Source organism: Myxine glutinosa, chromosome 5, assembly GCF_964187855.1.
Source record: "Myxine glutinosa chromosome 5, kmMyxGlut1.1, whole genome shotgun sequence".
In the NCBI taxonomy this organism is placed as follows: Eukaryota; Metazoa; Chordata; class Myxini; order Myxiniformes; family Myxinidae; genus Myxine; species Myxine glutinosa.
Window position 1 is genome coordinate 173,059,762 of NC_136265.1, and position 18,419 is coordinate 173,078,180.

The 18,419-nt window shown below is 42.5% G+C and overlaps 1 protein-coding gene across 4 annotated transcripts in view; it reads left to right on the plus strand.

Annotated features, from left to right (window-relative positions):
- The window catches only part of LOC137426721 (synaptotagmin-14), a 291,083-nt gene extending 274,094 nt beyond the window's left edge, over nucleotides 1–16,989 (plus strand). For 2 of the 4 annotated variants that reach the window (XM_068115531.2, XM_068115530.2), the window contains exons 8-9: nucleotides 5,916–6,090; nucleotides 16,119–16,989. In XM_068115531.2, coding sequence (XP_067971632.2) covers nucleotides 5,916–6,090; nucleotides 16,119–16,432 — 489 coding nt within the window. In that variant the 3' untranslated portion in view covers nucleotides 16,433–16,989. The remainder of the gene's footprint in view (nucleotides 1–5,915; nucleotides 6,091–16,118) is intronic. The other 2 variants (XM_068115533.2, XM_078779095.1) reach the window with 2 other exon arrangements.
- The last annotated feature ends 1,430 nt before the right edge of the window (nucleotides 16,990–18,419 follow it).

Below are 18,419 nucleotides of genomic sequence, written 5' to 3' on the forward strand. Positions count from 1 at the left end.
GGAGGAGAGGGATGGACGGAGACGGGCGATATTTTTCAGGTGAAGGAAGGCTGTCTTTGTGATCTGTTTAGTGTATTTGTCGAAGGAGAGGGTTTGGTCAAAGATGATGCCAAGATTCCGGATGTGAGGGGAGGTGGATACTGGGAAACCGTCGATGTTGAGGGCAAAGTTATGGGTGGATTTGCTGAGCGTTTTTGGGCCAATGATGATTATTTCAGATTTATCATAGTTAAGTTTGAGGAAGTTGATTTGAAGCCAGGATTTTATTTCAGTGATGCAGTTTGTCAGGATAGAGTGGGTGGCGGTGGAGACGGACTTGGTGGTGAACTTGTGAAACTTTATACAGGTTTACCTAGTTACCTTCGCAAAAGCGGAAGGTTATGTTTTGATCGCTGTGTATTTATTTGTATGTCTGTGTGTGTGTATGTTAATCGCATAACTCAAAAAGTATTCAACCGAATTGCATGAAATTTGGTGGGATGATTGGTTATTATACGGGACACATTTGATTAGATTTTGGGAAACAGATTTGCTCAAATTCTGACTATTTTTAACTCGATCGTATTTCACTCAAAGTTATGAGCGACTGAAGAAGAAGATGTCCATCCAGGACGTCATCACTATAACGCGATCTCCCGCGATCATTTCAACCTCAAAAAAAATTATAATTGCAGATTTGACAATAGATGAGGCATATTAACAAACGAATGAAACAGATTTGCTCAAATTCTGACTATTTTTAACTCGATCGTATTTCACTCAAAGTTATGAGCGACTGAAGAAGAGGATGTCCATCCAAGACGTCATCACTATAACGCGATCTCCCGCAATCATTTCAACCTCAAATGAAATTCAAATTGCAGATTTGTCAATCGGGGAGGCATATTAACAGACGAATGAAACAGATTTGCTCAAATTCTGATTTTTAAAAATCGATCGCATTTCACATAAAGTTTGAGGTACTAAAGAAGAAGAAGATTCGTTTAGCTTCTCAGATAAAATAAATAATTCTGTCTGCAATTTCAGGTTAATTACCTTCGCAAAAGCGGAAGGTTATGTTTTGATCGCTGTGTATTTATTAATAGATGTAATCAAAGTCCAATCGTCTGTGATTAATCGACGTACTCAGGTCCAACTCATGTTCAAACAGTACGTAATTACCTTCGCAAAAGCGGAAGGTTATGTTTTGATCGCTGTGTATTTATTTGTATGTCTGTGTGTGTGTGTGTATGTTATTCGCATAACTCAAAAAGTATTCAACCGATTCGCATGAAATTTGGTGGGATGATAGGTTATTATCCGGGAACCATTTGATTAGATTTTGGAATCGATCGGGTCAAAGGTCAAGGTCAAGGTCATGAAAAGGTCAAAATCGTCTTTTTACCATATTAGGTGTGGCTTTGCTACACAGATCTTGTAGTCTTTTATTTTGGCAACAAAAGTAGCTGCGGCGAAGGTATGCGCTCTACCGAGTGCCCGTTCTAGTTATGACCTGTTTAAGTGGTTATTAGCAGAAGTATCCCCTCATGCACAGAACCTTCATTATTATAAGGGGAAATTATCAATGGAAGACAAGACCTGGCAAATAAACAATACTACAAAACTCAGAGTTAAGCGATCTCAATCTTTAGAGGATCAACTACTCATGACACTCATGAAGCTTCGGCTTAATCTTCGCGAGGAGGACCTCGCATTTCGCTTTGGATTAGGACAAAGCACCGTCTCCCAAGGTTTGTTCGCAAGTGTACAGCCAATATAAGTCAAGACCTACTCTCAAGTGCCTTGTTGGTATTACACCTAGCGGAACAATTTCATACATTTCCAAACCTACAGGAGGAAACACGTCGGACAAAAAAATTGTAAAGATGAACATTGTAGACAAGTTCCAGCCCGGCGATATTTGTATGGCCGATCGAGGTTTCAACATTCAGGAACTGTTCTTGCATAAGCAGGTTGTTTCTCTTCTCCAATGGGAACCCCCCTTTCCCTCAAATATTTCTTTAAATCACTGGATTTTAATGCCAAAAAACGCTGAATTTCTTTTACATTAGCCATCTTCCTTTCCGTAAACACAGCGTCGCTCATAGACAGACGCTTCCTCTTCTGGGTTCGTGTTTACGTTTGCCCCCTTTTCGATCCCATCATGCTTTGCGGTGGAGCACCCTCTGTTGATATTTACCGATTCACGATGAGGTCTATGCCTTAGGGCTGCCACGGTCGACGGTATCGACCATCATTCATGATAGGGAACGTATTCTCGCATACGTCACTGAAAAAGCGCCGCCAGCTAAGACTGCTAAAATGTGTGTTTGTGTTCAGAAGAGACGCCATGTTTAAGGTGAATAACATAATCTTATTAATTTTATTTATTATTCTTTACAAATTCATTTATTAATTGTGTTCATTACTCATTAAAAAATATGACTAAAATGTGTTTTCAGTGTTCTTTAAGGTTTAGCGATAGTTATATACTTTCGCGAGTTATTTACTCTAGTTTTACGGTGTTTGTCTTCATTTTAAGGCATTTTAAAGGCTTTTTTTGTTTGTTTTTTGTATACAAGATCGAGGCTCGTGAAAGAGCTAAAAGGCATTACGCCCGGTTTACGTCAAAAACCGAGTTACGTCACGGCTTATGGAACCAATTAATGACGTAGGCCGGGGTATTACTGTATATGTAAATATAAATGAAACCAAGACAGAATCTCTCATCCGTAATTGGAGGGAATAACCAATCAGCTCTCACCTCAGCAATTACCCCAGTTGGCTCGGATTATAAATGAATTGACTCCTCCCATGCTGTTCTAGCTGAAGAAGGCTGCATAAAGCAACCATGAAAATCTACACAAGGTAAGCTCTACCGGAGTTCCTCTACAGCTGCAAAACATCAAAAGTAGTTGAGAATGCTGCTCAACCCCTCAGCCGCACTGGTTTAATCGCTTATTGGCAAGACATCAGCGACAGCGTTGACAGAAACGAGCACTACCAATCTGGATCTGGATCCTCACAAAAATCTAAACAATTCGTCCTTGCCACACACCCACCGCCCCCAGGCTGAGCAGTTTACGTTTTGTATACCAATGATAAGCCGGATCTGAAGACGTATCTTAACCAAAATCTAATCAGCTTGTTCTTGTCACACAACTCATCCACAAAGTTCAGTCCGAATTCGTCCACAACTTTTTGAAATATCGTGCTATATATAGTTTTTTGCACCTTTTAATTAAAGGTATAAATGTAATTTGTAATGTAATGTAATGTAATGTAAATGTAATGTAATATTACAAATGTAAATGTAATAAAGGTTAAAAGGTGTAAATTGAGTACCAGTTCACTGGTAATTCCCTGTTTGTCGTTAAAGGCGGCAAAAAGGGTTGGCGTCAGGAAGGGCATCCGGCCGTAAAACATTGCTTCAAAAAGGGGACCGAAAAACAACAACAACCACGGTGCCCGAAAAAGGCCAACCCCCGCTTTGCGGGGAAAAATGGACTCTAAAGGTGGTTATTTTTATATATATATATAGTTTTTTGCCCTATCTCTCAATTGTGAAGAATCACTTTAACAAGCATTACGCCTACGTCCCCCGTCGGTGAAGTGATGTGAGTTGACAAAGTGGAAGACGCAAGGTGGCCATCTTGGATTTTGACGTGGCGACCCAAATTTCAATAGCGTTCTCCCTTATGCGTAGATACACCCACACACCAGATTAGAAGTTAGTAGTTCGTTTATTTTTCAAGATATTCCGCTCACAAGGTTCAGACATACATGGCGTCAGACATACATGGCAGCGGCCATCTTGGATTTTGACGTGGGTTGCACCCACACACCAAATTAGAATTCGGTCCTTCGCTTACGCACGCCAGCATGCACGCACACACACACGCACACACGCACGTCCGCACACACGGACGGACGGACGCACACATGGACGGAGGGGAAAATCATAGTCCCCCTTTCGCTCCGCCGTGCGACGGGGGACAAAAAAACTATAGTATACGGATCTCGATCTTTATCAAAATTGAAACGATTCGTCCTTGTCAAACACCCAACATGTCCAGCAAGTTTTAAAATCCCAATCCTTCCATAACTTTTTTTGAGATGTCTTGCTATATATCGTTTTTTGCCCTATCTCTCAATGGTGAAGAATCATTTAGAAGATTCTAGCATCCCATTCCGGATCTTCACCAAAATCTATTCAATTCATCCCCGTCACATAACAAACCTGTCCACCAAATTTTGTTTGAATCCATCTATAACTGTTTGAGACAACCTGCTCACACAAAGAAGACAGACAGACAAGCAGGGGTGAAAACATAACCTCCATTCACCTTCGTTGGCGGAGGTAACACTCCATTACAATGCCACGTCTGTCAGAAAATGAGAGGAATCAAATAATTGGAAACCTTCAAGCAGGGTCTTTCATTAGCCATGTTACAAGGCTCTTTTATGGGGGGGAGAGGAACTGTTTATGACCTCAGAGGTTATCAAGCCACTGAATCACCAAGAGATATGCCATGAAGTGGACCTCCCAGGATAACGACACTTGTTGTGGACCGACATTTGCACGACCCATCTACACAATCGGTTTCAAACTGCCAAGAGCACTTGAAACACACTCTGAACCTCGCAGCATGAGTGTCAACACCATCTTGAGGCATCTTCATGATGCAAGGTACGTGCTCATCGTCCTGTCCAAGACTTGCACCACAACACATCCAAGCATGCTCGCAGTGGTCAAATCAGCAGATCCGATGGACACGGAGGCAATAGGCAAATGCTGTGTTCATGCCTTGAAAGGCATGATGGCCGTGCCCAGGCCTCACACAATGAGCTATATGCCCTAGTCTTTGTCCAGAAAGGCACAAATTTTGGATGTGGAATTGTCATGATTTGGGCTGGTATTGCTAAAACGTTTCACACCAACTTAATCCATATCCATGGCAATATGATGGCAGATCGATACATAATGAGATCTTACAGCGACATGTGTTGCCTCCCAGTCAACAACATGGTCCAGGAATCACCTTTTTGCATGATAATGCTCTTGCTCACAGGGCCATTCGAATACGGAATGTTCCTGTCAATGCCAGTGGCAAAATTGTCAATGCCATGACACCCCGGCCTGTCATCTCTCTAGATTGAAATCCAATTGCACTTCTCTGGGCTATTATTGATTTGAAACTTTCCAAGACAACCACAGACCCTTGATGACCTGGAGCAGCTGATTTGGGTATGGAATGCCATTACCCAGGCTCAGATTTGAGTGCTCATACAGTCGATGTGATGACGGTGCAACACAGTTATTGATCGATGCCAGAGGTGCATGGACATACCCAGTACTGAGATTGGTACTTCCACAGTGGAGCACGATGTGTAAACATTCACCACAACGCAGCATTACGTGATAAAGTCACAATTAAACAGACATGAAATTATTCAGTATTCATCTCTGTCAGGGGTTTGCACCTCATCTGTTGTCCCATGGTGTCACATAAATACATCTCATCAACAACAATCGCATGTTCGGTTTTTTTAACGGTTGAAAGTGTGTGGGTTCAATTCTCATGGCTGTTCAGAAACCTGACCACGAGAGTAGATGGGCACCAACAGGTCGATTTGTTCATGGTGCTTCATAATGAGGTTTCTAACGACTTTGAAGGGGTTGTGGGGCCTCCAACACCACCAATTTACTAAGAGAGTGAGCCATGCCTATCAAATGTGCTCCAATAGCCGTAAAAACAAGCCCCATTAGGCCGTAAAAATAACACCAATGGTTGGATGTTTAGGGTTTTTTTTTTTTAGCCTTAGGCAAAGGATTGGGTTTGATTAAAAGCTAACAATCATTCAAAGTCCCCAATTGGTTTACCCTCTCACCTTCTTGAATGTATTTTCTGCCGTTTTCCTTTTCCCTTCCTCAGCCTAACCTCTTGGAGCCCTCTCCAAGTGACAGCAACTCATCCGCACATTCCCTTTCGTATGGCGGCAACCCGGAGATCCTCGTTGGTCTCAGCTACAACTCCACAACAGGACGTCTCTCCGTCGAGATAATCAAAGGCAGTCATTTTCGTAACGTTTCTGTCAGTCGGCAACCAGGTGAGCGAACGCCCACTGGGCCTCAAGCATTTCACCAATTGCGCATGCCTGGCCTTACGATTATTTATTCTCACTCATACATGTGTCGGTGACTAATATTTGGATTACAAAGCCATCTCTCTTTACCTCCGTCACCAGAGGTGGACTGAGGTTGTGTTGCCACCCCTGTCAGTTTATCAGTCTCTTTGTCTGTGAACAGGATATCTGAAGATTTGGATGGATTCGGATTAAATTTAGTAGACATTTTGGGATGCCAGATGTGTGACAAGCACGAATTGATTAGATTTTGGTGAAGATCTGGATACTAAAAATTTAAAGGTGATTCTTCACCATTGAGGGATAGAGCCTAAAATGATATATGGCACGATATTTCAAAAAGTTTTGGACGGGTTAAGACAAAACAAGGTGGATGAGTTGATTAGTTGACAAGACAAGGAAATGAGATTTTGGTTCAGGTCGAGGCTTGACGGATACTGTTTTCTGGTCTGGGCTGGTGCCCCTGCCTCACACCTTGCTCAACGTGACGCCATAGAAACCCAGGCCTTCAAGATCATTGGAATCTTTCGTGATGAAGTCAAGTCTATGAGGTCTGAACCTAGATCTGGCTTATCAGTGGGATACAAAACCTAAATTGTTCAGCCTGGCGGAGGTTTGCGCTCTACCAAGTGTCGTTCTAGATTGTCACTGTGTTGTCCATTTCCAAATTGCAATTACTTCAAATAATCCTTGGTGCAATTTCGTGTTGCAGAATTGAAAATATATATATATATATTTAGCATCAAGATCATGGATGAGCAGTGAAATGTTAGACTGGCAGAAGTGAACTATCTTAACCTGGAGCTGTTGATGCCTGGTGATGTGTATACATCGGGTCGTCACAGTGAGAAATTATTTTGATGGTACCTGGCCATTTGGAAAGGTGTTGCTTCCATAAACTTCAAGGAAGTGAGTGCCTGTGCAATGGAAAAACAGTTGCATAAGTGTGATGGCTGGTGTAGTACACGAACATCGATGGCCGACAACAGTAGTATCGTGTCACCGACTGTTAATTTTTGAATTCCATTCAACTGTGTTGGAGAAAGCGAACCGCATGTCCAATAACTGAAGTCAGGAACAGCAACATTTATAAATATGCTCCAGTTTCCGATTTCACTTCTGTTGTTGTCGGTTGTTCTGCTTGTCATCTGATCATCGCTAAGCATAGGTCTCCAAAGCATCACTCTGTCAATCTCCAAGCATGTGGGAATGAGCAGGGCATATCGAGAGAGTCGTTTAGCAGAAAGGACTCCTGATCCGTTCCTGGTGTTGTTGGTATTGGCTTAGCGGTTAGGGTGCCGGCTTGGGATCCGAGGATCCTGGGTTTGAATCCCAGTTGATCGCTCAATTAACGCCAGGGGGGTTGACTCAGCCTGTCATCCTTCCGAGGTTGGGAAATTGAGTACCAGTTCACTGGTAATTCCCTGTGTGTCGCAAGAGGCGACTAACAGGGTTGGAGGAAGGGCATCCGGCCATAAAACATTGCTTCAAAAAGGGGACCAAGGTGCCCAAAAAAGGCCAATCCCTGCTCTGCAGGAGGAAATGGCCTCCAAAGGTGTTATTATTATTATTATTATTTTTTACTCCTGATCCGTTCCGTGTTCTAGCTCCTCCACGAGCCTTGACTTTGTATACAAAAAAAGAAAAAGAAGATCTTTCTTGACTTTCCCACCAAATAACTTAAGGGGTTCCAGTGGTCACCACTCCGATTAGTGTGGTTTGAAGTCATGTTACCTTCCATTAGATAAGCTGCTAAAAAGCGGAAGAACCTCAATCTGTCTTGTAAATGTGACTACTCTTAGTTTGGCTCCTGCCCCTTCACCTTCTTGGCTTGGTTAGACCTACCAGGAGTGAGACACCCTCCCGCCAGTATAACTCTCCACGTATCAGGAGCACGCAAGCTTCCCCACTACAATCAATGTGGTAGTCACGATCAGGGAGTAATCAATGTATTGCAAAACCACATCAAGTAAAAAGTCCTTCCTTGGTACACCTGAACTCTTATCGATCTACAAGGCTTGACGGATACTGTTTTCCGGTCTGGGCTAGTGCCCCTGCCTCACACCTTGCTCAGCGTGACGCCATAGAAACCCAGGCCTTTAAGATCATTGGAATCTTTCGTGATGAAGCCGAGTCTATGAGCCTATCACTTTCACACCACAGACAGGTTGGTGGTTTGTCCCTCCATCTTCTACACCTCCTTTCTGCTCTTGCTCCCTCTGCTCTATCAACAGTTGCCCCATAGGTTTCTGCAGGGCACACGTGGTCTGTCAAGTAACGCCCTTCTGGTGGAAGATCCTAAATCCAGGATCACTACTCACCCCCACTCATTAGTTCCTCTTTTTTTTACTGCTTGTGGAACCAATTTCCACATTTTCTTCTATCTCATTCACCCTCCAGGTCTTTAAGACAGCTATTCACCACCATCTCAGATCATCCTCCATCTCAAATTATGCCCCCCCCCCCCCTTCCATCCGCCCGAAGCCCACTTCTTTCCAAGTTTCCAGTTTTTCCTTCCTGAGAGTTTGTGGCTGTATCCATCTTGTCCACCGCATGTGTTCTCCCCTCGCCCCCATTCTTCCCCACATCCCTTATTTCTCCAAGTTGCCCTATATTTTGTCCCTCGTCCCTGTTTCCCTCCCTCTCTCTTCCTGCTGTTCCTTTTGTTATGATACGTCCTGATCTGTTATATCTTCCAGCTCCATCGGAGCCTCTACCTGGTGTACAAAAATCAAAACACATCAAGGAATTGGACAAACTTCAACACTCTGCTTCTCATTTCTGCCCACATGAATGCTGATGCGATTTCTACCTTAACAGCTTAACTTTTAACTTGTGTAATGACTTCTTACTTTGTAACCCTGTATCCTACTGCAAAGGATGATGGTAGTTGTTTATTTCTTTAGCTAAACTTTCTTTATGATTCCCTACTCTCATTTGCTGTTGAGATAGCCATTGAGGATCTTACATTTTGCTGCCAGACTTTAATGAACAACAATGACCGCACTGTGGTCACAACTTGCGAAAAAATCCGGTGACGGGCTGATTGGGAAACGTGCATTTAACGCAATCTTAAAAGATGAACAGCACGATTGTGAAACGCACATTTAATGCACTACTAAAACATTAACTTGACACCTCTTATCCATGCCACTCTCTGTCATGGTTATATCAAAACGGGCTCGTTCATCACAGTCACGATTTGCTTAACCCCAAATTTAGGGCCATTCAAAAATTACGCAACACTGTTTTTTTTTTGTAATTTGCATAACATAATGCTTGATTACTGTGCATTCTGGGGGGAATGATTAAACCTTACTATTATTCGACATATAATTCGTTTTTTCAGGGTCCCTCATCATGAATAAGACTCAACCCAAACAAAGCCAATGGTTTTAGTAATTTGCGTAACGTAACGCTTGATAACCATGCATCCTGATGGCAAACCAAGATGGCGGCCATATAATTTCATCTCAGTGCTATGGTGGGTGGAGTCAAGTGACAGATGTGTGTGTGGTCAGGCAGCTGTCCGACCAATGGGTGCACATTTAAAAAAATGCACCAGCAACAAGAACCCCACAATAACAACAACAACAACAACAACAACAACGCGAAGGTTTTGTAGATCTGCGACATGTCAGATAAAAACATCAATTTCGTGAGAGAAATAGTGCTGTTAATTAGGATGGTCACTCCCAATGCACACAGACCAGTGCTTCTGTCCTTTCTCGATATCATTCGTGACTCCAACACTATACTGGTACTGTTGAACAATGAACAATAATGAAGGCTTCTTACATGCACACAAATAATAAAATGACAGCTATAGGATATAATGGATATTGTAATGTGGCCGGAGGTAAAGACTGGCCACAGGGCATTTGGAGGGTTAAGACACACCCTGTAGGAAGACATAGTTAACCCACGCCCCCTAAGTGTTTGCCACGCCCCCAATCATGGAGCTAGTAAATGGATAGATAGCTCACACAGCCAACAAGTTATGCTGAATGGAATAGTAAGGTAATTGACAGATGCACGGCAGAACACAATACGAGACCTGATTATAAAAATAGATATCTTTATTTTCACTATAAAATCCCAAAACCCAAATACCCAAATACCCAAACCCAAATAAAATCCCAAAGCAGAAGCAAAACAAAGTAAGAATAGAAACAAGCATTGACCTTAGCTTTCCTTATCTTATTCTTTCTGAAACATGCTACTTCCTCTACAGACATGGCTTATAAATGGCAGCTTGGTAAATATCTTTCCTGGTCACGTGTGTAGTGTAGCATGAGCATGCAGTAGTGGTTTCTGGAAAATGGCACTGGGAAGGAGGGAAAAAAGAGGAATCAAACTGGTTGGCAGCCAATGGGATATAATGAACTATGTTAATGCCTCAGACATGCTATGCAGAACAAAGACAATGTGGACGATGAAGGATGAAAGAAGCCACAGCATCTGTTGTTTCCCAAACCTTCACGGTGCAATGGCGCTCTCCAATGATAGCGTATTCCCAACCACTCAGCCAGTAGATGGTATTGACATGGGTCAAATGGAAAATGGTCAATGTGATGGTGTTGCTCTCCATGTGCCAGTGATTTTGGAGACACAGTCATCACTCACGTACGTTCTAATGCTGTAGCACTATCCTGTCTGTACCTGTCTGTGGGCAGCTCAGGGCCTCTCTCTCTCCTCCACTGGGATTTCACCCTGGGATCTCTCTCTCTCCTCCACTGGGATTTCACCCTGGGATCTCTCTCTCTCCTCCACTGGGATCTCTGCCGTGGCTTGACCGGCTGGCTTGCGTTTCATAGAACTCACATTATGGATCACCTCTCCTCTACCGACCTAGTGATGACGCACGGTGAACTCTCGACTCTCACCAGCTATGACCCCCTATCTCTCCAATTCTGACTTCCAGCACCTTTTATCCCGAATCCACGGGCACCCTACCAACAAATGGGTGTTCCCCATGCCGTGCTAAATTGATATCTCAAATAAATCCACAGGGCGTCGGACTTCCACTGAACACAGCAAACCATAAGAGGTGATGAAACATAATCGTAACCATTTAAAGGCAATGAACGCATTTTTGACAGCAATTAAAATATCAGAAAATAATCAGAGATAATGGAGTTTCGCCATTCTTATAACAATATGAATGTAGGGTATATGAGGACTATGTCAAACATGCCAATGGGAAGTGAAACAAAATAGAGTTGGGAAATAATTAAATATTTCTAAATACACAATTCGAGAGAGCACTTTGTAATTTAGATTAAGATTTTTAGCATATATAGTGTGTGTGTGTGTGTGTGTGTGTGTGTGTGTGTGTGTGTGTGTGTGTGTGTGTGTGTGTGTGTGTGTGTGTGTGTGTGTGTGTGTGTGTGACGCTGAATATAAAAGTTGTGCCATTGGAAAACAATAATAATCGATTTATTTGGAAAAAATGATGCCCGTTTCATGAAAAGGATGCCTGTTTCAAAAATCCTTATATCGGAATTGAGGAAGAAGAAGCGGGGACTCGAGCTTTCATGTAGCAGTTCCTACTGTAGTAGAATGATAAAAAAAATAATACCATTGCAAAGCTACTAATCGATTTATTTGGATGAATTAATTTCCGTCCGTTTTACCATAAAGATGCCTGTTTTGAGCCCCTTTTTTGTGACTTGAGGTAGAAGACACAGGAATCGGGGCTTAATGTTGCAGTTCCAATGGTAATACAGTCAATCCTCGTTAACCCAACCCCGTTTACTCCGGAAATCTCACTATCCGATCAAAACATCCAGGAACAGATTTCCGCCATTCATTTTATCCCTTTAATCTGCAAAATCGTTTGTCCGACAATCTCGCTAACCCGACATTGGGTGCTGGGAATACAGTAGTCCAGATTAATGAGGGTTGACTGTATTTATTCTATGACGGCAGGAAGGACACAAGAGAAAAATACAAAATAATATATAGTAATACTTCTCGAAGCAAAATAAAAATATGTAAAAGTAATACTTTATTAGGTATTTTAAGTATTTATTAGGTATTTTAAATTCTACATTTTAACTAAAGGTATTTTAAACTATTTTAAACTAAAGGTATTTTAGACTAAAGGTATTTTAAACCAACTTGAAGAAGCACACAAACAACAACAACCACAGCCACATTGACAGCAACAACTAGAATTACACTCGGTCGAGCGCATACCTCTGCAGGCTGAACAGTTTAGTTTTGTATCGCACTAATAGGTCGGATATGGATCTGGACCTGAACCAAAACCGAATCGGCTTGTTCTTGTCAACTACATAGGTTTTGGCATAAGTCGTCCGCAGCTTTTTGAGATATCATCATCCTATATATCATCTATGGCCCCAAATCTCAATGGTGAAGAATCACTTAATATATATTTTTAATTCTCGTATCTGGATCTGGATCTTCACCAAAATCGAATCAAAATTGAGGGAGACTTTGACGACTACAAGGGATTTAGGGGAGGATGCCTGGGCTGGACAAGATGGATAGAGAAGCCAACACTCAGGCCTGAAAATCTGGGCATGCAATGTGTTTGTGAAGTGCAAAACGCCATCTTTTGATTAAAGCCGTCAGCTAAGGGACGGGTAGGCACGCCTAGTTCATATGAAATCATCCGAAACCATCTGATTGCTATCAACATGGCATTAAAGGGTTAAAGGAACGCTGTTCATTATTTCATTTTATAATCGATTGCTTTTGAGGCCAAAAAGTAAACATATGTTCAATACCCCTGGTGCTCACCTGGTAGAATAAACAGTATACTGACTGACTGAAGGTATTTTAAACCAATTTGAATGGTTGCTAGAAGACAAGGCAGCATGTAGAATCATACTAACATAATCACAAGACTAAATAAACAAAGAAATACCTATTTTGTGGGGCAACCCCGACCCCTCGTCCCCCCCCCCCTCCCATCCTGTATTCCTCCTCAGACCCCAATTTTTCTAATGCCTTGAACAAACATTGGTGCATCACCGGTGGTGAAGGTTGTGCTCAAGTTTCATTGAAATTGTGTATGTAGTTTTAGAGAAGAAAGCAAATATCTATTTTGGGGGTCAAACGTGGACCCATTTTGACCCCCCAAAAACCCCCTTTAAACTTCGATTTGCATTCGTGCCATGAACAAACTTCGGTACATCACAGGTGATGAAGGTTGTGGTCAAGATGCATCGAAATCGTTTGTGTAGTTTCAGAGAAAAAAAGCAAATTCCTATTTTGGGGGATCAAACCTGGATGCACTTTGACCCCCCGGTAGACCCCCTTAGACCCAGATTATTTTGCCGCGTCGCAGACGCTGCTCATAGAGTGCCCTCTGCTGTTGTTCTTGTTCTTCTCCTTGTTCTTCTTCTTCTTCTTGTTCTTGTTGTTCTTGCAGAGAAGACAAAACCTCAAAGCTCCACCCATTCTGGGAACCATAGCTCCACCCATTGTGGGAGAGCCTTCATATAAACAAATATCCACCATTTTATTAACTCGCATAGCTTTGAGGCCTGTTTTATAGGCCCGTGGTGTCTTCCTCTCTCACACAGTTTTCTTTCAAATCAAATTCGATATATCATTTCATTTTTCACAGTCGCTAACATAGTTTTAGACTCGGTTGAAAAAAAACGGGAAGAAAATCCGATGAAAGTTGCCCTTTATAGAACGAAATGAATTCTCAAAGGCCTGTAACTTCAAGTCCATTGAGATATCTTTTTTTTAAATCGCGGCATGGTCAGTCATACACCGCCCGAAATAACAGACGGGAAAATGCCGAGATATATATATATATTTTTAATCGCGGCATGGTCAGTCATACACCGCCCGAAATAACAGACGGGAAAATGCCGAGATATATTAAAAATTCGTCCATTTGATGACAATCGTCACGGTGAAATATTTAATTTATACGTCGTCACAATAATGTGGAGAGAGGAGCATAGCTTCGTTCACGTGTCGCCACACACGGGAAATTGCCGAGATATATATTTTTAATCGCGGCATGGTCAGTCATACACCGCCTGAAATAACAGACGGGAAAATGCCGAGATATATTAAAAATTCGTCGCCACACACGGGAAATTGCCGAGATATATTTTCACTTTGCACAAAAATAACATCAAGTAATCGAATCAATAGGAATGTCCTGTGCCTATAACATCGACGTTATAGGCACAGCTGCATCTAGGCATTGTGTAACATCGACGCGGCTTTTGTTTTAATTAAAACTTTTTGCTCTTGTTTTTAATGCCGTGAACAAACTTTAGTCACAACACAACAAATATCATTTGTGCCAAATCTGGTCGCAATCCCATCAGCGACTTCGGAGAAGAAGTTTCAAGTGTTTACGAACGGATGGACGGACTGACTGACAACGCGCCATCGCATAAGCTCCCCTGCATTTCGTTCCAGGTGAGCTCAAAATCAGTCAATTGGCAGCATCGTATTAGGTAGAGCACCCTCTCTGATTCTGCGAAGTTGGCAGTCCCATGCTGACCCTGCTCTTCCGTGAGCCTCGCTCTGGATTTTTCATTGGTACTACGTTTTCCTATTTAGTACTGTATTTGTGTGCCCATCCCAGATGTGAGTTAGCACTCACACCCTGGCCAAATTCCAGATTCTTGCTCTAACCAGAGGGAGCACTGCATCAGCTGCGCAGCCATGTCCAAAAGGCTCAAATATCCTGCCATATTTGCATGTATGTTAAATATATGGCTCTTGAGAGGATTATTACATGCCTCAAGAGTCTGAAAGGCTGTTTTGCTTGTATGATGTTGTATAAACATGAAATCGCAACGTTGACTTCACTTTGCGATGTAATCCTCTTTTGCGGCGTCGTGTCGACTTCGTATTTCCAGAACCCACAGAGCATGAAAATATCGAAGAATAAGGGAAACTGTTACAACTAGAACGGCACTCAGTAGAGAGCATACCTCTGCCTGGTTGGTCATATCACTCAATGGTGAAGAATCACTTAAATAATTCTCATATCCGAATCCATATTCACATCTTCACCAAAATCGAATCGATTCTTCCTTGTCACACACACAACCTGTCCACCAAGTTTCGGCCAAATCCATCCATAACATTTTTGAGACATCCTGCTATGTATCGTTTTTGGCCCTATCTCTCAATGGTGAAGAATTAACTTAAAAATTAAATAATTCTCATGTCCGAATCCATATTCAGATCTTCACCAAAATCGAATCTATTTGTCCTCATCAGACACCCAACCGGTCCACCAAGTTTCGTCCAAATCCTTCCACAACTTTTTGACATATCCCGCTATGTATCGTTTTTGCCTCTATACTACCAATGGTGAAGAATCACTTAAAAAATTAAATAACTCTCATATCCGAATCCATATTCAGATCCCCACCAGAATCGAATCGAATCGTCCTTGTCAGACACACAACCGGTCCACCGCGTTTCGTCCAAATCCGTCCACAACTTTTTGAGATATCCTGCTATGTATCATTTTTGGCCCTATCTCCCAAAGGTGAAGAGTCACTTCAAAAATTAAATAACTCTCATATCCGAATCCATATTCAGATCCCCACCAGAATCGAATCGAATCGTCCTTGTCAGACACACAACCGGTCCACCGCGTTTCGTCCAAATCCGTCCACAACTTTTTGAGATATCCTGCTATGTATCGTTTTTGGCCCTATCTCCCAATGGTGAAGAATCACTTAAAGAATTCTAGTATCCGGATCCGGATCCGGATCTTCACCAAAATCTAATAATTTCGTCCTTGTTGGCATACGCTACATCTCTGATAAATTTCGTCCGAATCAATCCACAACCCTTTGAGATATTTTGTTCCCAAACAAACAAACAAACAAACGGACAAACAGACAGGGGTGAAAACATAACTTCCATCCACCTTTGGTGGCGGAGGTAATAAATGGTAAAGCCAGAGGATTTCCAAGCTTTAAAAGAGTTCCGTTTACTTTCTCGTCTCCTTGTTTCCTTTCTCATTACAGACACGTATGTCAAGCTGACGCTGCAGGACTCAACGGGACAGGAGATTTCACAGAGCAAAACATCCCTGCGCCGGGGGCAGCCAAACCCCGTGTACAAGGAAACGTTCGTCTTCCAGGTGGCTCTGTTCCAGCTGTCCGACATGATCCTCACGCTGTCCGTGTTCAGCAAGAGGAGCCTGAAGAGGAAGGAGATCGTGGGCTCGGTGTCCCTAGGAGCGAACAGCAGAGTCGAAGAGGAGCGCGCGCACTGGGACGAGATGAAAGAGTCCAGAGGATCTCAGGTGTGTCGCTGGCACCGGCTGCAGGAGGTCTAGCGGAATTCCATGAAAATGGCAGAAACCAATGACCAAAGGTTTTTGGCCATGACCGTGAGACATATCGCTGTCTAATGATGGACGGTGCTCGTTCATCAAGGTGGACGTGCATCGACCAAAGCACATGAGGTCGATGGAACAACAAAAGCCTCCAAAATCTTCTAAAATGGAGATGAGCATTCCATGAAAACAATGGTCCTCAACCATGGAGACCCATTATGGACTTGCAGAAATGCAATATGGAAAGCAGAAAGATTTTGGTGGTTGTTATAATTCGTTAATTTGAGAAAGGTGAGGATTAGAGGTGAGGATTAGAGGTGAGGATTAGAGGAGATTTAAATAAACAAATAAATAACAACATGCATGGCATTTCAGGGTGCTATTTGGTGAATAGGAAGATTGTGTAATCAGGGTGCTATTGTGTGAAGATGAAGATTGTGTAAAATCCTCGCCTTACATCTGCTCATTTGACGGCCCCACAACCTCCCCACCTGGCTTGCAAATTGGTGCTAACGAGCATCTTTTATAAAGGTTTGCGTTTGCATGTAACATTTGACAACACAGAAAGGACTTTTCTACACTCGTCATCATCTCCATGCCAGGAGAAGGCAATTAGTGCATTGCGAAGGCTTCATGGGCAAAACTTTGCTTCTGATTCTTGATCATTTGGGCTTCGCTTCTCCCATTGGTTTTGATCTCCTTTGCGCATTTTAGAAGCTATTTGGCATTTTCCCAAGATTTTGGGTCATATCCCAAGACCTACACTGTCCACCTTTTTCATTCCTTTTTAGGATCGCGTTTCAAATACCAAGTTTTGATGTTTTGCTTTACTGAACCCTGGACAGCCTCCAGTTGTCTGAGCCTGTCCGACGCCACATTATACGACTCTATACAACGTCACATTATGCGACTCTGTCCGACTCCAGAGTATACGACTGTACGACTTCACATTATATGACTCCGCATTGTACGACTGCACATTATACGACTCCGCATTAAACGACTTGGCATTATACGATGCTGCATTATACGACACCGCATTATACGACTCAGCATTATACGACTCGGCATTATATGACTCCATATTATACGACGCCATAATATACAACTCTATCCAACTAAAGAGTGTACGACTCTCCATTATATGACTCTGCATAGCACGACTCCACATTACACGACTCTGCATTTGTACGACTGCACATTATACAACTGCACTTTACACGATGCACATTGCACAACTCCGCATTACACGACTCTGCATTACACGACTCTCCATTACACGACTCCGCATTACACGACGCCATATTATCCAACTCTGTCCAACTAAAAAGTGCACCACTCTCCATTATACGACTCCGCATTACACAACTCTGCATTACACCACTCCACATTACACAACTCTGCATCGTATGACTGCACATTATACGACTCCGCATTCAACGATTCCGCATTCAACCATTCCGCATTAAACGACTCAGCACTAAACGACTCAGCACTAAACGACTCAGCATTATACGACTCAGCATTATACGACTCAGCATTGTACGACTCAGCATTGTACGACTCAGCATTGTATGACTCAGCATTATATGACTCCACATGATATGACTCTGTCCGACTCCAGAGTATTCGACTGTACGACTCTAGAGTAGATGACTCTGTCCAACTTGTCAAGATGACTCTGTTCGACTCGAGACTGTCCGATTTTGGACAATGCCTGTCTGACTCTAGACTGGAGGACTGTGATCTGGTTCATTCAGTGTCCAAAGTAGTGCTTTCTACTATGGATGATTTATTTTCTTGCCTGCAATTGAATCATCGTTCTGTATAGTGCATTGTTTGGCAGCAGGTGTCACAGAGGTACCATTATGGTGTAAAAAAAAACTACCAAAAAACTACCGCAAATCTTTCTTGAACTTAAGTGATAAAATGTATTTTGTAAATACAACAACTTGTAATTTGAGAAACGTCTTGAGTCTCCAGCAAT